At 36.1% G+C, this 24,132-nt stretch overlaps 1 protein-coding gene, 1 non-coding gene and 1 pseudogene across 2 annotated transcripts; 2 read left to right on the top strand and 1 right to left on the bottom strand.

The window, feature by feature from the left end:
* Positions 1-1,178: 1,178 nt before the first annotated feature.
* YIPF4 (Yip1 domain family member 4) lies at positions 1,179-22,957 on the top strand. The gene is made up of 6 exons (XM_069494519.1): positions 1,179-1,511; positions 12,327-12,480; positions 14,181-14,352; positions 16,342-16,419; positions 19,006-19,119; positions 22,464-22,957. The coding sequence occupies exons 1-6, from the start codon at positions 1,433-1,435 to the stop codon at positions 22,599-22,601; spliced, it is 735 nt and encodes a 244-aa protein (XP_069350620.1). The 5' UTR covers positions 1,179-1,432; the 3' UTR covers positions 22,602-22,957.
* On the bottom strand, positions 8,800-8,899 carry LOC138400405 (U6 spliceosomal RNA; annotated as a pseudogene).
* LOC138400465 (small nucleolar RNA U13) lies at positions 13,884-13,987 on the top strand. Its single transcript, XR_011236343.1, has one exon. It is a non-coding gene; the product is annotated as a small nucleolar RNA U13 (small nucleolar RNA).
* Positions 22,958-24,132: the final 1,175 nt, after the last annotated feature.

The raw sequence follows: 24,132 nt of genomic DNA, 5'->3' as shown, positions 1-24,132 counted from the left end.
TTAGGGACCACTGCAGAGTTTGGCTGCCTGCCTCTCCCTCACCAACTTTGGAAAAATTGTCTTCCATGAAATCGGTCCCTGATGCCAAAAAGGTTGAGGACCGCTGCATTAAATGATCTCTGGAATGTTATGACTGATGCTGCCAGCCCCCCACACCTCTTTGCCTTTAAATTTTTACTCATCCTTTAAATATCAACTTAACTGTACCTCTTGTGAGAAAACTTTCCTGAAATTCCATTTAACACATAGCGATGCCTTCCCCTTACTCCAGGGGCCCCAACCTATGGTGAGCTGTATAATTATTTCATTATATATTACAATGTAATAATAATAGAAATAAAGTGCACAATAAATTTAATGCACTTGAATCATCCTGAACCCTCCCCCCTTGAAAAATTGTCTTCCATGAAAACACTTCCTGGTACCAAAAAGGTTGGGGACCGCTGCCTTACTCTATTGCTGATCCATTGTATATTTCTCCAAATATGTCTCCTAAAATATCCCTAACCTCTTCTCTCTTCAAATTGGAAGCCACATTTATATAGCTTGAATAGTAAAATTTAAGTATATTTATTTAAACATTTAAAAACTTCTCTGGCAAGTTTATCAATACATAGGATCTTCTAGTGAAAAGAGCACTTGACTAGAAGTCAGGAGATTTATGTACCATCCTAATTCCGTTACTGCCTTACCCTCTCTGGCCTCAGTTTAGGAGGAGTAAAGGAATGTGGCTAGACTTCAACCCTAGTCTCTGAGAGGCAACTCGTAGCTTATGTGCTTTCTTATTATTCCCCAATTCAGCCCTGTTCATCTTGCAGGTGAGGACACTTAGCTTCAGAGATGATATACAACTTAGTCAAGATCCTATATAATTAATGACTAAGGTCAACAGAATCTTGAGATCCTGGATGGGGCTGACCTCTAGAAATCTACCTTGTTCTAAAATTATTTAACCCACACAGTTAATAAAAACGAAGGACATAGGTAAAGAAAAGCCAGAAGAGACAGGACTTGGAAAAAAAACACGCAAGGAAGAGGATGCCACAAGGTTCAACATAGTGCAAGCGAACTTCCTGTCCTGGGTAAACTTCCGGAATCAACAACAGGAAGACCCAATCAGAACCTTTCTTCGGGAGCCAATGGGAGTGCACATTACAAAGAGCCAATCCGAGCGCCGCTGTCACTGTTATGGTCCTGTCAGGGCGCCGGCGTCCTGGTCCCTAGGTGGTCACCGCCGAGAAGACTTTGGTGGGTCAGTTTCTGGGGCAGCCCCGCGGCCCCCTGCGCTAGTCCTTTGCATCGCCCGCAACGTGCAGCTCGCGGCTCGCAGGCCGCACCGTAGGGCGAGTGTGCGAGTCGGCGTCGCTGTCGCCTTGGGGCCTGGGCCCAGCCGCAGCCTCTTCCACCGCTGCCGGCTCGGAGGGGCCGCGAGATGCAGCCGCCGGGCCCGCCCCCGGCGTATGCCCCCACTAACGGGGACTTCACCTTTGTCTCCTCAGCAGATGCGGAAGGTGAGGCTGAGCCCCAGGAAGGCGGGTCACCCTGGAGGACGCCGGGGTTCGATTCGGTGGAGTCTTTCGGGTGATGAGAGTTGTGGCTGGGTGGGGACGGGCTGGAAGCTGACTGGTGACTCCAGTCCTCTGCGCCTGTCGGGCCTTCCGAGAGGCCCCGAGTGGCCGAGGGAGGGGTGCAGGGAGCTGTTTTTAAAAGCATCCAGTTACTCGGTCGGCGCCTGGCTTTCCCCACAGCGTCTGGTGACTGGTTTTTCTGGGTGGCTTATTCCAGTGGGCCCACGGAACCTTAAAGTTTTATTTCTGGAATTACTTGCTGTTACACAGAAAAAGGGCAGATTGGCCAGGAAAGGTATCAGAGAATGAGAACAAGAAAGGACAGCTGTGTTCCTCTGTTATTTATCAATAGGTAACTTTTTTTTTCTGGGATCATATTGGACACTGCAAATACAAACCAAGTGGTGTTTATTGAATGTGGTATCTTGCCTGGGTCCCAGTTTACCTCCCATGTTTGACCTCATTATTCAAAGAAGTGGATCCAGGTACATTGGAAATTTCTGGTAATCCTGTGCAGATTCCCTTGTACTGTTTTGAGGAAGCAGTTGTATTGGAGAGATTTTTCTACAGCACAGGAAAATGTTTTCCTCCTCTCTATTCCTCACCCAACTCCTTCTAACCTGAATCTTCTTCTACTAGTCATTTTCAAATTTTACTTTTATTAGACTTTGTACATCAGTTACTTTCCAGTGACAAGAGTTTTTGCCCAATATGAAAAAATAAATTATGTTTAACTATAGAAATTTCAGCCTAGAGAGAACCTAAATTTTCCTCAGAAATGTGATTTGATAGTGCATCAGTTAATATAGATTGTTTTCCCTTTTTGTTGTTTTCATTGTTTTGCTGTTTGAGTGGCATTGTTTTAAAAAAAATAGTACTGGTAATAATTTAAAAGGTAAAATAAATTTTTTGTCAAAGAGCATAGCTGATAAATTTTTTAAAACTGAAATATAGCAACCCAAAATATTTTGATTTGTTTCATTTACATTTAATAGCGTAGTTCTTAGGGAGGAATATGAACTTTAATTTCTCAAACTTAAAAAATGTCCCCGTTGAATATCTGAACCTGATGTTTGTTCAAACTCATATATCTATGTATATATATTTTTTCATATTCTCCCTTCCCCCAGGAATTACCTTTCTTAAATGCGCCTAAGAAATCTGACAGAATAATATAACTATGAAACCTGGAATAAGTAAAATCCACAAGGTTTATTCCAACTTCTCCGTATTTCCTCAAAGGGCATATAGATCTCCTATGTATCAAAAGATATATATATATATAATAATGCCCTCACGTATATAACGTTGTATAGTTTAAATTTACAGAATATTTTAAGCATACTACTCCTTTGATCTTTATAAGAATCCTAAAGAGCTTTATAATTCCTATATTTTAGAAAGAAATTGAGGCTTAGAAAGGTTTAGTAACTTCCACATGGTGGATCTGGAATTAAGAGCTAGTTAAGAGCCAGGCATGGTGGCATGGACCTGTAGTCCCAGCTACTTGGGAGGCTGAGGTGGGAGGATCATTTGAGCCCAGCCTGAACAAGAGCGAGACCCCATCTCTACTAAAAAGAAATCTTTAAGGAAGTGTTTTGCCTTTCCTCTGTATGAGACCGATAACTAATTCTGTGCCTAATATATGTTCATAGACCAGCAGCATTGGCATTACCTGGCACTTAGTAATACAGATTATACCTTAATCATAATTTGCATTTTAACAAGATCCCACAGTGATTCATATGCACATTAAAGTTTAAGAAGCACTGGTTCAGAATGTTATAGAAGATCAGAAGAGGAGGAAGTTATTTCTATTTAGAAGATCAGGGAAAATTTAATGGAGTTGATATTTTACTGAACTTTTAAGGACATATAATGCATTGTATATTTAGGTTGGAGACAGTACCTACCTCCATGTGCAAGGGACTGCTTATGAGAAAGTCCCTGCCACCAAAAAATGGTCTAATAAGAAAGAAATAATTTTAGTGTACATAATAAAGGCAATAAAGAGTATGGTACAAAGGAGGGAGTGGTTAACTGTGCAGGAAGTGATCAAGGAAGTCTTCAGAGAGAGCTCAGGTGCATTTTGAAGGACAGGTAGGAGTTCTTTAGACTAGAAAGGGTGAAGAGCATTCATTCATATAAGAACTATACAAGTACAATAATTGGCAGAGTGCAAGCAGTTTCTATGTCTTATACTTCTTAATCTTCACAGACCTAAAACAATACTGATTTAGACTGTGAGCTCCTTGGGGTTAGAAGCTGTGATTCACTGCATATCGATATACCCACTGCCTATCATGAAGCCTGGCACATGACAGGAACTCAATAAGTGTTTGTTGAATGAATGACTATATGATACTTTTTTTTTTTTGGTTTGCTTTATAATATGCTAGTATCAAAAAACTCAAAAGATGAAAGACTTAAGAAATACATGATATACATTATAAGAAAATTTAAACTAGTTTTATGAATCTGTGATAGTGATTTTTCACACTTGATCACATTCTAATATTTTAAAATTGTATGAAAAATTCTTAGTTCATTCTTTTTTTTTTTTTTATTTCATCTTATTGTTATGGGGGATACAGAATTGCAGGTTACATACATTGCCCATGTACCGCCTTCCCCGCAAGTCAAAGCTCCAGGCGTGTCTGTTCCCCAGATAGTGCGCGTTGCACCCATCATGTAGGTATATATCCCTCCCTTCCCCACCCCCCCTTCCCGAGTCAGCACCTTCAAGCGTTACCATTCCTCAAAGGGTGCGCAATGCACTCATTGTGTAGGCATACACCCATCCCCTCCCCCACCCCCCTCCTCAGTCTGATATCCGATTGGTGTCGTTCCCAGATGTGTATTTAGGTGATGATCAGGGAAACCCATTTTCTGGTGAGTACATGTGATGCTTGTTTTTCCATTCTTGGGATACTTCACTTAATATAATGGGTTCCAACTCTCTCCAGGAGAACCATAGAGATGTCGTATCTTCATTATTTCTTATAGCTGAGTAATATTCCATGGTATACATATACCACAGCTTACTAATCCAATCATGTATTGATGGACATTTGATTAAGATAAAGGTGCTGTGCTGCTAGAACTGAAGGCAACACTAATTCAACAGAAATTCAATAAGTATTTGGAAATGGCATGAAGAGGAAAAACTAAGCAAGAAAGATGATCAAAGCCACCTGATAAACCATTAAGCCACTTTCCCATCCTAATATTTTTCTACCTCTAAATATTTTTTTCTCTCACTCTGCTTCCAGGCTGGAATGCAAGCTGTATGATCTTAGCTCACTGCAGCTTCCAACTCCTGGGCTCAAACGATCTTCCCACCTCAGCCTTCCGAGTAGCTAGGACTACAGGCGTGTGCCACCATGCATGGCTAATTTTTAAAATTTTTTTTAGAGATGGGGTCTTGCTATATTGCTCAGGCTGGTTTCAAACTCCTGGCCTCAAGCAGTCCTCCTGCCTCGGCCTCTAAAGTGTTAGGATTACAGGTGTGAGCCACTACTCCTGGCCCTCTAAATGTCTTTATATTTGTACTGAAATACCCATCTTTCTTCCAAATCTTGAAGGGAAGATGTTTTTCCTAGCATAAGTCTCTACTAGTGCTTTTATTCTCATCTCTCTCCACCTTTTTTGAGATCTTTATTTTCTCTGTTTTTTCTCTGACATTTTATTTCTCCTCTGTTTCTTCCATCTCTACAATTATTCATTAATACCCTCCTAATTGACAGAATCTTTAATTAAATCTGCTACTTCCCCCTTTCCTTATTTTCACAGCTAAACTATCCCTGTTATTTACTATTTGCTCAGCATTGAGTAGTCTCTACCACTCTGCTGGATCTGCACTTGCTTCCTATCATCTACAAAGTGTCTTCAGCAATGTTTCCCAAAATGGAAATGGTTCCATGATAACATAAGTTCGGTAAATAATGTCAGGCAGTTAAACCAGTGTCCTTAATGTAGAAGTCTTAGATCCTTTAATATGCCAATATTCTGAAACTCCAAGTGGGAATTGTAGTATGCAGAGTTTTCCAAATTTAGCATCAAAAGCCTTTTATGGAGAGTGTCTCATGGGATCCAGATACTATAGCACATGCATAAAGAAAGACTTGGCCTACAAAATAAAGATAGGGGTTTTTTTGCCTGATGTTTATGCTCTTAATAATTTGTCCCCAACTCTACAACTTTTGGAGTTGAACTCCATGCCTTTTCAGGCCTTGGGCTTCCATGCCTTTTCTTTGGGGTGATTTCTTAAACCTTTTCTGCCTCTCCAGCCATCTCTCATGAACAAGTTCAGGTTCTAACTCTACATAGCCTTCCTAACCACCTCTCTGATTAACTTTCTTTATTCCTATGGCACCTGTGGTCAGTTGGCAATACTCATTGTCATGTACCTATAGCAGAGTATGCTTTAATGGCAGCCCCCAACGTTTTTGGCACGAGGGACCATTTTCATGGAAGACAATTTTTCCACGGACTGGGAAGGGCGGGGGGATGATTTCAGAATGATTCAAGTGCATTTACATTTATTGTAATTGAGGAAGATAATAAAATGGAAATAATTTAATGTTTGTGATATAGATCCTCTTGCCAAATGCCAGAAACTTGTCTCTAGTCTCATATTCAGTTGGTCATAAAGTTATTTCTCATATTCTATTGGTCATAAAACTACTTCACAATAGCTCCAGAATACATATATGAGTATATATTTATAATTCATCTATTTTTCTCTTTCCACTGATACTGCCTTTGTCTTCCACCTCATCATTTTTTATTTATATTCTATTATAGCTTCCTGACCAAATACTCTGCTCCAAGCTCTCCCTTCTTAAATCAGTCCTCCATAGTGCAGCTGAGATTGTTTCCAAAATAAAAATGTGATTTTGTCTATCTGCTTTATTAAAAGCCTTTAATGTCACTTCTTAATTTAAGGTCTAAGGAGCTGTTTGCTCCATTAATTACTTCATTCAACCAGCGCACACGTTTATTGATTGCCTACTATGGATCAGGCACTATTACAATTATTGGGGATGTGTGTAAAAATTAATTTTTAAAAAACCCACATAGTCTCTCCCTGCATAGAGTTTATAGACATTAATCAAATAATCACACAAATACAGAATTATAAACCGTGATAAATATTGTTAAGGAAAAGTGGAGGGAATTGTGAAAGGAACCTACCTAGTCTAGTCTGTGAGATCAAGGAAAATTTCCTTAAGCAAGTATGTCTGAAAATGGAAGAATGAGTGGTATTTAATTATCTTAAGTTAGACCTCATACAAAGTACCTGAGGCAAAAGGGATCCATTCCATTGAAAAGATTCATTCAAAGCACTGAGAGGCTTAGTGTAGAGTATAGGGTCCAGATGGGAAAGGAGGCAAAAAATGGGCCTGGAGAAATAGATTGTGTAGAGATTATTGTACTTGAGCCAAAAAAGCAGTCAGAGGCCACTGAAGGATTTTAAACAGAAGAGTGAAAGATTTGCATCTTAAAAAGAGTGTTCTGGATACAGTGAAGAGAATAGATTGGAAGGAGCCAAGAATGAATAGAGGGAAGGAGTTGATAGTTTGCACTAGCTTGGTGCTAGTGGTAGAAATGGGAAGTGGATAGGTTCCAAAAAATATTTAGAGATAAAACTGACAGAATTTACTGGTGGGTGGGATAGAGGAAGAAGCATACAAATAAAGCAAACTGCCAAGGATAATGAAGCTTCTATCTAGCTTACAATGCTGGATAGACAGTGGTATCACCCACTGAAGTAAAGTGGAGGAAGACCTGAGATATTTGGAATATTGAATTTTAGATGCCTTTGAGATAGATACAAGGAAATGTTAAGTTGACAATTGGTTATATAAGTCTAGTGAAGAGGACTGGGCTCAATATATTGCATTTCAAGCTTAGCCTTCTGGAGTCTTCTTACCCCTGTATAAAAATGACAATATCTACAGCTCACAATATGTTAGTGTGATCAGTAAGTTGTAGACATGACAATCCAATAATTATTGTCAATGCTTTTGAGCAAATAATAATTTTCTGTTACTTTGTTATTGTGGCCAAACATTTAGCCTACTTTTTGTATAAAATTCCCCCTCCCCAGAAAGGATGTCATTTTTAACACAAGTTAGTAGTATAGACAGAGGAATCTTTAGTTTTTGCTTTTTAAAAGTTTCTTACTGGCCGGGCGCGGTGGCTCATGCCTGTAATCCTAGCACTCTGGGAGGCCGAGGCGGGTGGATCGCTCGAGGTCAGGAGTTCGAGACCAGCCTGAGCAAGAGCGAGACCCCGTCTCTACTAAAAATAGAAAGAAATTATATAGACAACTAAAAATCTATATAGAAAAAATTAGCCGGGCATAGTGGCGCATGCCTGTAGTCCCAGCTACTCGGGAGGCTGAGGCAGTAGGATCGCTTAAGCCCAGGAGTCTGAGGTTGCTGTGAGCTAAAGCTGACGCCACGGCACTCACTCTAGCCTGGGCAACAAAGTGAGACTCTGTCTCAACAAAAAAAAATAAAAATAAAAAAAAAAATAAATAAAAGTTTCTTACTTTTTAAAAGTGATGTCCATGGGCGGGGCAGGTAGTTAAGCAAGTTTACCTTTTTTTAGAAATTAATCTATTTCTTTCTTTTTATAAATTTTAAACCTCATAAGGTATTACGCAAATCTACAAATGTGATAAAATTGTGTAGAACTACACACACACACAAATAAGTGCACGTAAAACTGGTGAAATCTGAATAAGTTCTGTGCATTGTACCAATGTCAATGACCTAGATTGGATAGTTATATGATATTGTACCATTGGGGGAAACTGGATGAAGGGTACATATGACCTCTCTGTACTATTTTTGCAACTTCCTGTGAATTTATAATTTTTCAAAATAAAAAATTAAAAGACTCATAAGGTATACAAAAGAAATTTCTGTTCAGTAATTATGCCAAAATGGGATTCAATTTTTCTGATGATAGGCTCAGGAAACTTAGTTTAACTGATTTTAATTAATTTTATTTACAGTATGAAAATTTACTGACAATATTTAATAGTAAAACCATAAGCCAAAGCAATGTGATTAACAATATAACCTAAGACACAATTTTATACAAAGCTTCGAAAAAACATTTTCTTATAGAGTAACATGATCAAACTCCAGTATAGATCTAGCAATTACAAAATTATTATGTATGTGTGTTTCTTTTTTCTTATTTTTTAAATTTTTTTATGAATATGTAACACTTCATGAATTTGTGTGTCATTCTTGCACAGGGGCTGTGCTAATCTCTATCATTTCAGTTTTAGTATAGGTACTGCTGAAGAAAGCATGACATGTTTCTTGATCTTTTTCATTGGCCTATATATGCATTAAAATGGTATTCTTGGCCGGGCGCGGTGGCTCACGCCTGTAATCCTAGCACTCTGGGAGGCCGAGGTGGGCGGATCGTTTGAGCTCAGGAGTTCGAGACCAGCCTGAGCAAGAGCGAGACCCCATCTCTACTAAAAATAGAAAGAAATTATATGGACAGCTAAAAATATATATAGAAAAAATTAGCCGGGCATGGTGGCACATGCCTGTAGTCCCAGCTACTCGGGAGGCTGAGACAGGAGGATCGCTTGAGCTCAGGAGTTTGAGGTTGCTGTGAGCTAGGCTAATGCCACGGCACTCACTCTAGCCTGGGCAACAGAGTGAGACTCTGTCTCAAAAAAAAAAAAAAAATGGTATTCTTATAACTCAAATGAAGCAATGGAATTTACCTTTTCACTGCAAAATGTGCCTGTTTTTGTTTTTGTTGCACAAATACTCAATTCTGGGTTAGACTTAAGCACACATAGATTTTATTTTCAACTGAAATGGGATGATATTTGTCCTTTCTCTTTTTGCTTGTTAAATAAGAAAAAGCTTCACATATATAAGAAGTTCGCAAGTATCAACAAAATGTTCATTGTTCATTGCAGGATACTCATCTTTCACAGAAATCTAGAATGTGTCTAGGGGCAGAACAGTAATCTCATCTTTAGTATACTGTTACACTGCACTGACAAAGTTCTTCCTTTTTTCAAAGTGAAGTTCTCAGGCTGAGCAGAGGATTTGAGAAAGGATCGCCCACCCAGTTATATATACATTTGAGTTGAAAGGGAGAGAAAATTACTGTTAAATTTTGTTATGCAGTTGTCTTTCTATAAGACTTGAAACTTACTGATACTCTTCTTCATTCTTTTTTCTTGAATATTTTTATTTTTAATTTTTACTATGATGTCTATCCTAGAATTAACAACCAAGTTAGCTGGTTCTTCCTCTGGTTTAACTTAAATCAGCCATGTTCTTGGAGTGATTTCTGTATCTTTTTCCATGTTCTCCAACATCATTCTTTAGTTGTTAACTTGCTAATATGTTAGACTACTATCATTTTTTTGGACTTTCCTGTTACTCTATCCCATGCCCACCTAATTGTGTCTTGGGGGTCCTAGGGGAGGTGTCAAACTGCTGTTGCTAGCAGCAGTGTGTGTTTGATATTTTCCTACCTTACGTGGAACAGAAAGTACTACAAAATTTGTAAGCTAAGGGTGCCTTTTTGAAGTTCTAGCATCCATGCTATGACAAACTGCTAAACATATATAGACAGTTCTTTAATGCAGCATTCCTTAGCACTAAAATTTATATGCTTGTATATCCTTTTTTGGTTTAGATTAAAGACTTTAAGTGCAGTCCTGTCTAGAGGCCAGGAAACAGTTGTTAAGGTCCTTTCCATCCTCATAATTGCAAACCTGTAATGTCACTGCTGTACTAATGACTTCCTGATCTAAATCTTGTTAAATCAAGAAAACGCATTCTTTGTACCTATTAGAAGTAGAATTTTAGTTAGATTCTACCTTTTTCATTTCAACTTAAATTTTTTTTTTTTTTTTTTTTTTTTTGAGACAGAGTCTCGCTTTGTTGCCCGGGCTAGAGTGAGTGCCGTGGCGTCAGCCTAGCTCACAGCAACCTCAAACTCCTGGGTTTAAGCGATCTTACTGCCTCAGCCTCCCGAGTAGCTGGGACTACAGGCATGCGCCGCCATGCCCGGCTAATTTTTTGTATATATATATTTTAGTTGTCCATATAATTTCTTTCTATTTTTAATAGAGACGGGATCTCACTCTTGCTCAGGCTGGTCTCGAACTCCTGACCTTGAGCGATCCACCCGCCTCGGCCTCCCAGAGTGCTAGGATTACAGGCGTGAGCCACCGCGCCCAGCCTCAACTTAAATTAAGACAAAGAAGTAGAAAGTAATTTTGTGAGAATATTTTAACTATAAGATTCTGTGACAGTATCTACTGGGATTATTTTTTAACTTTAGGTAGGGAAGGACAGTGAATTCAAAACTACTTACATTTTATCTCTAGCTGAGTAAGCTCTCATATAAAAACTTTTTAGAATCATATGATATTTAACCTGGAAAGAACTTTGAATAGGAAATTGGGGCCAGAAGACATAAATGATTTGCTGTATGAATTAGTAGCTAAGCTGGAATTTAGCTTCAGAATGTAAACTTTTGTTAAAATTAATTGCAGGAGTTGTCACAGCCAGACCAGGATGTGACTCAGAGTATTGTGCAAGTTAAGCTCTTTGTGTTGTATATGAAAAACTTGGATTAGTTTTGTTTTTTTTTAAGGAAGTTAACTTTAGTGTTAGTTGGAAATAAACTCTAGAGAAGGACCTGCATTAGAGTGTTGATTTGATGTTGCTAAAATCATTTTTCTAAAGTAATTCTCCAATCCTACGACTTAACAACATTGGTGTTTATTTACTAGTACACATTGTCTGGTCCAATAAGTGTGGGTTATTCTTCTAAATTCCTATGTAACCTCAAGCAAATCCTTAACTGTTCCCAATTTTTTCAGTCAGAAAAGGTGGCATTTGTACTAATATGATTATCTGTAACCTCTAAGTTACTGTGCAGGCTATGCATGGAATTTATTTTTTAATGTGAATAACTGAATCTCTTCACCTCTTGTTAGAGCCGACCTTAAAAAAAAACAAAACTAACGCTTTATTTATTTTTGCTGAAACTGTGCTTGCTTCAGCAGCACATATACTAAAATTGGAACGATAAAGAAGATTAGCATGGATAAATATTAAAATTAAATTTTTGCTGAAACTAAAGATATATAATGTAATTATATATAAAGAGTTTGCTGAAATAGGGAACTCTTGTCAGATTTATCCAGAACCAAGCATTAATATATGAAGTACTTAGCATAGATTTTTGATCATGCAGATGAAAGAATGTATGAATAAATACACAAAAAAGTAGAGAAAGTTTGTCTACAGTTTTCCATTAGCAAATAAATTATGTCTATTAGTTTATGTGTATGTGTATATATATATATATATATATATATGAAATGCCTCTAAAAAGAATTTGTAGAATTAGTTTGTTCTGAGGTTCATAATCTATATAATGAAGGAATCCAAAATGATATCATGTAATATATATTCTATATGTCTTTCAATTAAATTTTAAAGAGTTGCTGTAGTAAGTCTAGATTCTGGTACCAGTCTGGCTAATTAGCTGTGAAACCTTTTGTATTCTTTCCACCACTTTGTGGTTTTTACATATTTGTCAACTATAAAATTTGAAGATTACATAACAGATGTTCATAGTTAGAGATCTTCCGGTGATAATTATTCTAGTTAAACAGATACTCACTTTGGTTGAGATTCACACATTTTTGCCTTGGGTTACAGTTTTGTCCTCTTTTCTCCTAAGATCTCAGTGGTTCAATAGCATCCCCAGATGTCAAATTAAACCTTGGTGGAGATTTTATCAAAGAATCTACAGCTACTACATTTCTGAGACAAAGAGGATATGGCTGGCTTTTGGAAGTTGAAGATGATGATCCTGAAGATAACAAGCCACTCTTGTATGTAAAAATAATAATATGTATTCTTTGGTTTTTAGAGCTAGTCTATGGAATGATTATATTCTCTTTTTTATGTAAAGACAGATGTGGAAAACCTTAAACTTCTTGGTCAAAAGCTATACCAATTTACAATTATGAGTAATTTAAAAAACTGAATAATAATGAGAGAATATTTTTTAACCTGTTGAATGGCAAAAGTTAAAAGAATGATAATCCATTATCTCACACATATATATATACACACAAATACAGTATACTCCAAACTGTTAGAGTTTACCTGAGCCTGTCAGCCATCTCAAGTAATCACGAAATCTAAAAAAGCAGGGCTCTTGGGTACTTGCTGTTGAAATTCAGATTTAAGGGCAATTAAGATTTCCACAAAGATTACCACCTCAAAATCTCTCCAATATAGAAATTCTAGAGCTGCCACTGGGAGGAGGATTATAAAGAGACTTTCACTTTCTTCATAGTACTTGAAATTTTATAATTATTATCTGGGGTGGGGGAAGTAAAGGAATTAACAATTTTGGAAAGAAAAACCTATAGCTTTGTAAAATTGAGACATTTCCAGGTTTTTTTTTTTTTTTTTGGAGACAGAGTCTCACTCTGTTGCCCAGGCTAGAGTGAGTGCCGTGGCGTCAGCCTAGCTCACAGCAACCTCAAACTCCTGAGCTCAAGGGATCCTCTTGTCTCAGCCTCCCGAGTAGTTGGGACTACAGGCATGCGCCACCATGCCCGGCTAACTTTTTCTATATATATTTTTAGCTGTCCATATAATTTCTTTCTATTTTTAGTAGAGATGGGGTCTCGTTCTTGCTCAGGCTGGTCTCGAACTCCTGAGCTCAAACGATCCACCCACCTCGGCCTCCCAGATCCAGGTTATTCTTTGTATTAATTATTGGTAGATTAAGTGCTAAAGCATCCTATGTTTATTAATGTTAATATACCATATTTCATCAAATCTAAGACACTGGATTATAAGATGAAGTTATTTTACGTATTAATTTAAATGAAAAGTACATATGACAGCATAAAGCTGAGACATTAAAGGGTGATCTCCTTATTTCAAATGTAAATGAGAAATAACCCACCACACGGGAAGAGACAGCAAAGAAGTTTGCTTCAGTTTGGCGCTGGGTAGAGTGTTGGAAGAAAGGATTTCCCCTAAGAATGTAAACCCCACACTAGTTCTCATATTGATTTGTGGTCTTAGTTGTCAGTATGGTCCCAAAAAGTCTCAAACCAGAAATTTTATTTCAAGTTGTCTTCTATTGATGGTACCTCCAGGAGGCTGGCAAAAGTAAAGGCAGGTAGTAGAAGCACTTGGCTTCACTCCAGGCTAACAATTGTAAGACACCAGTGATTGTGAGAGGTATCCCGACTTTAGAGAAAGGGAAATCTTGATCCTTTTGTAGTTCATAAGCATAATGATTGGATTTTCACACGCATGCGTGAGATGTGCCTCTCTCAGTCCTTGTTACGAGGTTGGCACATTACCTGTCTGACATGAAAAAAAAATAAATAAAAAGGAGAAAGTGAACTGTTGAAAATGTACATCTTGGAATTAGTGAAATATGGTACTTCAAATACAGATCTTTTGTTGACTTATATTGTCTTATTTAAATTTTTCTTAAATTCTTTTGCAACCATCTTAGTTCAGAAGTATATGCCTTTTGAGAATTTTTATTTTAAAATTATAGGGAAGAATTGGATATCGATCTAAAGGATATTTACTACAAAATCCGATGTGTTTTGATGCCAATGCCATCACTTGGTTTTAACAGACAAGTGGTGAGAGACAATCCTGACTTTTGGGGTCCTCTGGCTGTTGTTCTTTTCTTTTCCATGATATCATTATATGGACAGTTTAGGGTAAGTATATCTTATTTTATATAAATTCTAAATATTTTAAGAGTTCTGAAAATTAAATACAGTCAAATATTAATTGTAGTACTACATTATGTTTGAGAAATGCTTTGCCTTTACCCATTATTTCTCACTTGTTCATCCCTAAAACAGTTCCATAATTAAATAAGTGGGGAATACCTAAGATTAATGCTTTCAAACTTTTCCACTTCTAGAAGCTGCCAGCATTCCTTGGCTCCTGGCCACATCACTGGAATCTCTGTTTCCATGGTCCCATTGCCTTCTCCTTTACTGTACTCAAATCCCCCTGTCTTCCTCTTTTAAGGGCAATTGTTATTATGTTTCAAGCCCACCAAGATAATCCAGAATAATCTGCCCATTGTAAGATCCTTGACATATTATATTAGTCCTATTTATATTTGCCCTAGATTAGTAATTGATATCAGATATTTTGTTGACATGTTATAAGGACTATTGAAGAAGTTGAATGGAGGTTCTGGTATCCTACCTACTATGTATCCTTCATCTAGAACATCTCTAGTTTTATCTATTTTGTATAATCTTTCATTTGAACAAAGGGTTCTAAGGCTAAAACCAGAAAGTTACTATGCCCTCATTGAATGTTGCTCAATTTGGATTTGCTTGATTTTTTCTCATGATTGGGTTGGAGTTACGCATTTTTCGCAAGAATATCAAAGAAGTGACGCTGTACCCTTCTCTGAATATTAGCAGAAAGTACATGGCACTGATATGTCTTATTACTAATGATGTTGACCGTGATCACTTGGTTAGGTGATGGGGTGTTTTCTGTCCAGTTCCTCCACTGTAAAGTTGCTATTATTCCCTTTCTAATTAATAAGTATCTTGTGGAAATACTTTGCAACTGTGCCAATATCCTGTTTCTCATCTAACTTTAGCTTCCTAATTTTAGCATTCATTGATGGATCTTGCATGCGGTAATTATTACTACAATATTTACTGAATGGTGATTTTTCTATTTCCCTCATTCATTTTACTCTCTGAGTTATAATCCAATCCTATCATCATTTATTTTATTACTCAAATTTTTCCAGCCTTAGCCATTGGGAACTCCTGTAAGTTGCCTCTGTGTCCTTTCAACATATCCTGTCCTCTTTTTTCTTTTTATGGCATGAAGAATCATTTTTTTTATTTGTACAAATTTATGGGGCACACGTGCAATTTTGTTACATGCATAGATTGTGTAGTGGTTTTATTAGGGCTTTTAGGATATCCACCTACTGAATAATGTACATTATAGACATTAAGTGATTTCTTATCATCCACCCTCTTCCCATCCCCTCACGCTTGTGAGTCTCCATTGTATGTCATCTTTTTTTTTGAGCACTTCCTTTGTTGCAGGCTAATCTTGTATTTTGCCTGCCCCAGCCCTGGTATCAGCCATTTCTCTGAGAAGTCCTAATTCTGTTTATTAGGGAATGATATTTAGAAACCAGTTTCTGGTCAATAAGTGTGCTTATGTTGCTACTGAGGTATTATTTCTAGACTTCCCAGCGGACAAACTTCTTAATATATGCACGTATCATTACACTAAGTCTGAGGAGTTAAAATTATCTGAAATTCTTCTATATTCTATTACATGGATAAATATTAATACAATTTTTAAAGACTTCCAGAGAGGGTTGGTAACTTATGTCAGGAATAAATTTTCCTTGCAGGATGCTGTAAACCAAGGGCTTGGTAGTAAACACTTTGTTCCTTTTTTTGCAATAATCTTTTATTACAGATCTTGAAATACTGAGGTTTCTTTAGGCAATTGTGGATGTATTATAAAATTGTATTTCACATTGTGTTCTTATTAAGTTTGGGAAAGATATCTGAGAACCCATACAGCCTCTCTATGACCTGAAATTGATCATGCCAAACTGTCTTTTATGGCAGAGAGTTGAGTTCCTGGAAAATTATCTGTTTATCTGGTACAAAAATATTAATTATATGATTTTTTCCCCCCTTAAGGTGGTCTCATGGATTATAACCATTTGGATATTTGGTTCACTAACAATTTTCTTATTGGCCAGAGTTCTTGGTGGAGAAGTAAGTAGTTAATTTTGAAAATACTCTTCATTTTTTATGGTACACTTAATTTTGATACTGCAAATATCATCATTAGCTATACTCATTATAACTGTTTCTTGTCCCAGAATTGCTTTTAAATTATGCTAGTTCTCTTAAGATGATCAACATATTAGTATTGTGCTTACTCAATAAATGTTACAAGAAATGAAGAGGAAAGAAAAGATCCCATTCCACTTATCAAGTAATTTATAGATTTTTAGGGAAGCATACAATTTATTCTCTGTTAGAGCAGTTCTCAAACTTTTTGATCTCGGGTTTTTATGTTTGTTTATGTAGGTTATATTTGTCAGTATTTATCATGTTAGAAATTAAAATAATGTAAAATGTATATTGATTTAAAACTTACAATAAACCAACTACATTTTCACATAAACAATACACTTTAAAGAAAAATAACTGTATTTTCCCAAGCAAAAAAGTTTGTGAGAAGAATAGCATTGTTTTACATTTTTCAAGTAGCTTTAATGTCTGGCTTAATGGAAGCTAGATTCTAAAATCTACTTTTCATTCAGTGTGTAATGATATGTTGTTCTGCTTAAAGTATATGAGGAAAATAAGGCCTCACAGATATATAATTGGAAAGGGAGAGTATTTTATACCACTTTTTTTTTTTTTTTTTTTGAGGCAGAGTCTCTCTTCTGTCACCTTGGCTAGAGTGTCATGGCGTCAGCCTAGCTCACAGCAACCTCAAACTCCTGGGCTCAAGCAATCCTTCTGCCTCAGCCTCCGGAGTAGCTGGGACTACAGGCATGCGCCACCATGCCCGGCTAATTTTTTCTATATATTTTTAGTTGTCCAGCTAATTTCCTTCTATTTTTTAGTAGAGACGGGTCTCACTCTTGCTCAGGCTGGTTTCAAACTCCTGAGCTCAAACGATCCGCCCACCTGGGCCTCCCAGAGTGCTAGGATTACAGGCATGAGCTACCACGCCCGGCCTGGGAGAGTATTTTAATAGCCTTTTAAGATGATTGTTAATATTCTTCTCTGATACTACACCAAAACTCAACAATTAGTAGTTTCTTAAAGGTTTGTTGCAATGAGGAATCTCAAACCATATCAATGAACTTTTCATACTGTTTAATTAAAATTCACTTTGAATGGATCTTTTTTTTACCCATGGTATGGTTTTGTAACATTATGCATTGGTCATTTAGAAAACATAGTTCACTGTTTTGCAGATATTCCAAATGTTGACATATTTTATTATATAATATCGGAAAATCACATTCATTAATATCACCTCTTGTCTTATTAGAAAAGTCTGTGTTGGAAAACTGTCAAACTTACAGTGGGAGATACAAGTTTTTCAAAATTGTAATTTTTACTTGAAAGCTAGAATTTTACCATTTGTGACAAATATTGTCAATTGTTTTCAGTGTAGTAACAAGCTCACTGTATTTCAAGGACATGCTTGCCATATCCAAGCCTGAATAACCATAGACTGTATGTCAGTTTTTCTTTCAAGTAAAAACGGTGTTCCATGGAAAAAGCATTTTCTTCAACTCTTCACTGAAACATTTGTACAAGTGATCTCCTTGGGATAACCACATGCTTTCTGTGACTTCCCATTTTTGTCACATAGAATATTAAAAAGACATATAGTCAAAGGTTTTAATAAAATTAATCATTTTTACTGTTTTATTTAGGAAATTCTTAAGTGAAACTGGCTTCTTTTTCTGTGAGTGTGTGATAGTAAAGAACGTAGTTACTTCTAGTATAGTTTGTGATACCTTGATTTGTGCTAAGACAGCAGCAGTTTTACCACCATTGCTTGTGCCCTGGCTGAGCCAGGATTGCATGAGTCCAAGAGTTTGAGGTTACAGTGATCTGTGACACCACTGCTCTCTAGCCCAGGCAACAGAGTGAGACCCTTTCTCAAAAAAAAAGAGAGACCTAGATCTTAATTTGAACTCTGTCACCTACCAGATTTGCTTTCCTGAGCAAAGCGTTTTTTCTAAGAATCAATTTCTTCATAATGGGGACAATAATGCCTGCTTGATAGGGTTGTTATTTCATTTGATCTTCACAACATGTGAAGCCCTATCATAGAGCTTGGCACATGGTAGTCACTAAAAAATATTTTTCTATTCAGTTTCTCTTGGCTGCCCTCCCTTTCCTCTGGTCTGCATTTCTCACATCTAGCTTCTCTAGACCTTGGATTTTTCATCCAAATAGGATGGTTGTGGTTCCTTTAAATAATCGTGCTACAGTTTAAGAGAAGTAATGACAAAATGTAATGTAGAAACATACTGAAGTTAATTAGATATATAAGTCTGAAGCTCAAGAGAGAGATAAAATGCTAGAAATGTAGATTTGGGTAACATCAGCAGATTGATGATAATTGAAACCATGGTGGTTGGTGAGACTGCCCAGGAACATGGGAGACTATATTGATAATCTGGAATGTAGTAAGTATGATACTTTATGATTTCTTCTTAATTCTCACATTTGTGTAAATACAACATAGAGTATATGCTGTTCAATAGGGATGAAAATGAGTATTTGATTTATATGATATTTATTTAAAATTTTCAAAATTCACAGGTTGCATATGGCCAAGTTCTTGGAGTTATAGGATATTCATTACTTCCTCTCATTGTAATAGCCCCTATACTTTTGGTGGTTGGATCATTTGAAGTGGTGTCTACACTTATAAAAGTAAGTTAAGTAGTATATATTATATAAAGTAATTCACTGTTTGCCAATAGCAAAAGTATACTAGTCCTCTAGCTAAGAATATTTTAATCTAAAACTATTTATCAAACTGTTGGTAGTATTTTGGGACAGTGATCTTCCTTACTGATATTACTAATTGTATTTCTTTTATTTTTTCCTTTTTAATCACTAGAAATTATAAAGTATGTCTATGAGGAAAAATAAAACAAATCAGATTTCAGGATATTGCAGTCAGAATTTTTTAATGTTGAATTTTTCTTCTCTGTATTTATGAGTTCATCTGACTTAGATTTTAAGGGGGGTATTTATTTAAAATTCCACTGGACATTGATTTAATAACTGTTACTGCTATTTGAATAATGACTTTCTTCTCAGATATGACAGACATGGTTCTAATAAATTGGATTTTCTGTGATGCAGAGATCAGGACTACTTTATGATATTTATGTTAACTTAAATAACATATGAACATATTTTAAACATTTGCTGATAATAATAATAGTAATATAACTTAAATTTTTATATTTATTAATGTTGAACAACTTTGGGAAATGACGGCTTTAGCACATGTGTGCATATTACATAATGGTTGTAATTTTTTTTCTTTATGGAAAATAGAACTGCTATTGTGTAGCCTCCACACTAAAGTACTTGTTTTTAAGTAGCCAGAGCCACTTAATTTTTATGAGATTTGACTTACTTAACGTTCATTGCTAATTTCAATATAAAAGAAATAATGATTCCTTTTAGAATCTGGTAACTATAAGCTAATACTGATATATAAACACTGGGTATTGAAAGAGTGTGGTTTTTTGGAACCAATCAGTGCTGAATTCAAACTCTGATTCTGCCACTTGTTGTCTGGTCTTCCAGAGGTATCTTAACTTTTCTTACCCTCAGTTTGTTCTTTACAATGATAATCTTAACAACTACATTTTAGGGTTTGTTAGGAAGATTTTAAAGTATATATAATGCCTAATACAATGCTTGGCACAGAGCAGGCACCCAAGTGGTAGCTGTTATTACAAATACTATAAAAGAATATTTTGAGATCATCTTTGTAGTTGGAACCGTTTGGAAGCTTTAGAGACTAAGAAGACCTTGCTTTCCTCTACATCCTAATCCTAAAATCTGTTTTTTAAAAAATCGACATTACTAGAACTTAGTTTAAAAGTCTAATAGTGGATCAGCTGTAAGTGGAGCATGCTGGCATTTAATTATTCTAGGCTTGGTAACGTACATAACCACTCATTTAGGATCACTTCCTGCTGTGTGTAGTTTTACTTGGGTTAAGCTTGCTTTAATATTTCTGAGACTACTCCCAAAATGGCCAAAATTGTTGTCCTCTGGTCATTTTCAGCCATCTAGTTCAACTGAAAATTGGATGTTAATATTCTTAATATTCTTTATGCAGCATATGGATGGAAAATCCATATGGAAAAATCTCTTTTATAACATAAAAAATTTAGGATAAAATTGTTTCTAAACTTCAGATTTTTCTTTGCCAAATTTTTTTCCTAATCACTAAATCTTCTGTGGGTAGTAAGTTATTGTAATGTTTCTTATTTCAGTCCAATGTTTTTTGAGAAATATGTTGCAAGACTCTAGTAAGCTAACTCTAGCATTAGAGCTGAGTTTAATCTATAGACACTAATTTTTTTTTTTTTTTTTTGGAGACAGGGTCTTGCTCTGCTGCCTGGGCTATAGTGCAGTGGTGTCATCATAGCTCACTGCAACCTCAAACTCCTAGGCTCAAGTGATCCTCTTGCCTCAGTGTCCTGAGTAGCTCGGACTACAGGCATGATTTAGTTTTTTGTGGGGTTTTGGGGTTTTTTTTTTTTTTTGAGACAGAGTCTGGCTCTGTTGCCCGGGCTAGAGTGCCGTGGCGTCAGCCTATCAGCCTAGCTCACAGCAACCTCCAATTCCTGGACTCAAGCAATCCTTCTGCCTCAGCCTCCCGAGTAGCTGGGACTACAGGCATGTGCCACCATGCCTGGCTAATTTTTTCTGTATGTATATTTTTAGTTGTTCATATAATTTCTTTCTATTTTTAGTAGAGATGGGGTCTCGCTCTTGCTCAGGCTGGTCTCGAACTCCTGAGCTCAAATGATCCACCTGCCTCAGCCTCCCAGAGTGTTAGAATTACAGGTGTGAGCCACCACGCCTGGCCTATGATTTAGTTTTTTAACCTCCATACCAGTGATTGTCAACTAAGGTCAATTTTGCCACACAAGGGATATTTGGCAATGTCTTGGAGTCATTCTTGGGGGCAAGGGGAAATGTTACTAGTGTGCAGTGAGTACAGGACAGGGATGCTGCTAAACATCCTATAATGCACAGGACAGCCCTCCACAGCAAAGAATTATCCAGCCTAAAATGTGAATATTGCAAGGTTGAGAAACCCTGCTCTGTGCCAAGTCTGTTTCTACTATAGTTGCCCTGATTCCCCTTCAAGTTTTTCCTTAATTTTATGCTGTAAAATGCTTTCAGTGACTACATCAATTAGCACTCTATATAAGTTTCCAGTGGAAATAATTTAAAATTAGGTATGTGTATAATCATAAAATATGATATTGATGAAAATGTGATCTTTTTTATTTGACTCCTATTCCTGGGAATATACTGTGACACTTAATAAATATTGTGTAAATTTTCACTTAATCTATTTTCCTACTTCTTAGAAAAATAAAAAGGAAAATTTTCAACTTTGTCAGGATCAGTTAGTATTCTCTCAGCAATTTGGTTCAATAGTAGTTTTTTCAAAAGTTGCCTGATCACAATCATCAGGCAAGGACAAGAATTTTTAAAAATCAGCCAAGGGTGATGGCATGTGCCATCTAGTGAGTGCCATCTCCTCTAGTCCCAGCTACTGAGGAGGCTGAGGTGGGAGAATTGCTTGAGCCCAAAGAGTTTAGTACTGTAGTAAGCTGTGATTGTGCTGCTGTACTCCAGCCTGGGCGACAGAGTGAGACCTTGTCCCTAAAAAAAATAAAAAATAAATAAAAAAAAAAAAAGACTAATAACTAGGTCCTTCCCTTAGAAATTCTAATTCAGCAGAACTAGAGTGAGTCCCCTAAGTCTGTTTTTAATAGGCACCGCAGGTGATTCTTATGATTAAACAGGTGTGATGAGAAAAGACCAGACGTACAGAAGTCAAGTAGCAGAGCAAGGATGAACATGCTTATTAAGTTTTTAACATTCTTAATATGTTTTACCACAATTGGTGGTTGATTTTTAAAAATGTTGTAAACATTATTTTTTCTCTGTGATATACAAAAAGTTAATTGATTTGCTAATATGATACTTTTTGTCTTTTTTTTTTTAAGCTGTTTGGTGTGTTTTGGGCTGCCTACAGTGCTGCTTCATTGTTAGTGGGTGAAGAATTCAAGACCAAAAAGCCTCTCCTGATTTATCCAATCTTTTTATTATACATTTATTTTTTGTCTTTATATACTGGGGTGTGATCCAAGTCATACATGGATAGAAAAAGACAATGTTAAATTTGTGTGTAGGCTGGGAATTCTTCTTGAAGGAATTGGAGAAAACCTATTGCTGATAAAATTTTACATATTCCAGATGTAAAGGCAGGTTTAAGGGTTTAAGGTCTTTTTAAAACAATATTTTTTGTATTTAATTAAGCAATTGCAGTTATCTGAGATTTTCGTTCAGAATTCTAAGTTCTGTTTGATTCTTCATATTCCAGTGAATAAAATATAAAAGCATTGTGTTTTTAAGATTGTGTCAATATTCACCTAAAAACTTGTGCCAAAAGCACCTGGATTGATAATTATATTTTACTTGAAGGGTAAATTTGACAACATCCTGATAATCTAAAATTACAGTTTTTTTTTCTTTAAAGTGTTTTCTCTAGCATCTCAGATCCTATAGATATATATTTATATTTATACATAATATTTATGAAATAATTCTTATTATTCACAACATATATTTCTGAATAGCCTAAAAATTAAGATATTAAATCTGATGCTCAAACTTTGTTTTTAATTTGGCCATAAATCTTTTTCATTTGAATTTTAAAATTTGTTTTTTAAATTGTTTATAATTTTAAAAATCTCATGCATGCTTCAGTACTTCCTTATTAGGAATTCTTAATAATAATTACTAAAACTAATTTTAGTAATTGCTGATGTAGATTTGGTTTGTTTGGGTATACTTTTAAAAACCACTTTTGAATGTCCAAACATCTAATTTAAAGTTTCTGTTTACCTTTCTGACCAAAGGAGCAAAAGGTACAGTGGATATGGCATTCATTAAAATTGTTAATATGTACAAAAAACAGTAATATTTATAGCATCAGTAAATATTTTCAAGTGGTACTCCTAAATCAGAAAAGTTGCGAGAAAGAGACCTTTAAAATATTGTGGTCCTGAAGAATGTTATATGAAGTAGAAAAAAATAAAATGCTTCCCAGCTGTGTGTTTTGTTTCATAGCAACTTGCCCTGTAGTACTTGATATTTTAACAAGTATCAGGTACTCTGTAACAAATGTGCAATTTTTGCTAAGAGCAATATTAAGAAATTTTTATTAGTAAAATTTTTGTTGCAAATAATTTCATAGGTTTTAGAGATACTTTTAGTTAATATTACTTTGTAAAGTAGATAAAATATTTTATTTATGTCCATAAAATAGCAAGTGTCTGTTGACTGTTGGCAAATTATTGTATTATCCTTTCTGCTCTCAACCTGGAACAGTTAACAGCTGTTCTCAATATGATAACATGGCCACATTTTGGTATGTTTTGCTTTAGCAAACTCATTCATCAGGAAATATCTAGCACCTCTGAAGCGCAAGCCTACAAATTAGCAAACCTCTCTTCCTTTCCCCTGAAGGAAAAGAAAAACTTACTTTAAGCTGCAGAAAAAGTGTGGGGTACCTTTGAATGAGAATAATGTAGAAAATTACACATATTGATTTTTAAAAAACAGGCTTAGGAAAACAGAAGCACCAGAGGCCTAGCACTTCTAGAATGTAAA

The sequence above is a fragment of the Eulemur rufifrons genome, chromosome 19 (genome assembly GCF_041146395.1).
Source record: "Eulemur rufifrons isolate Redbay chromosome 19, OSU_ERuf_1, whole genome shotgun sequence".
NCBI classification, from domain to species: domain Eukaryota; kingdom Metazoa; phylum Chordata; class Mammalia; order Primates; family Lemuridae; genus Eulemur; species Eulemur rufifrons.
This window is presented reverse-complemented; position numbering and strand designations above follow the sequence as displayed.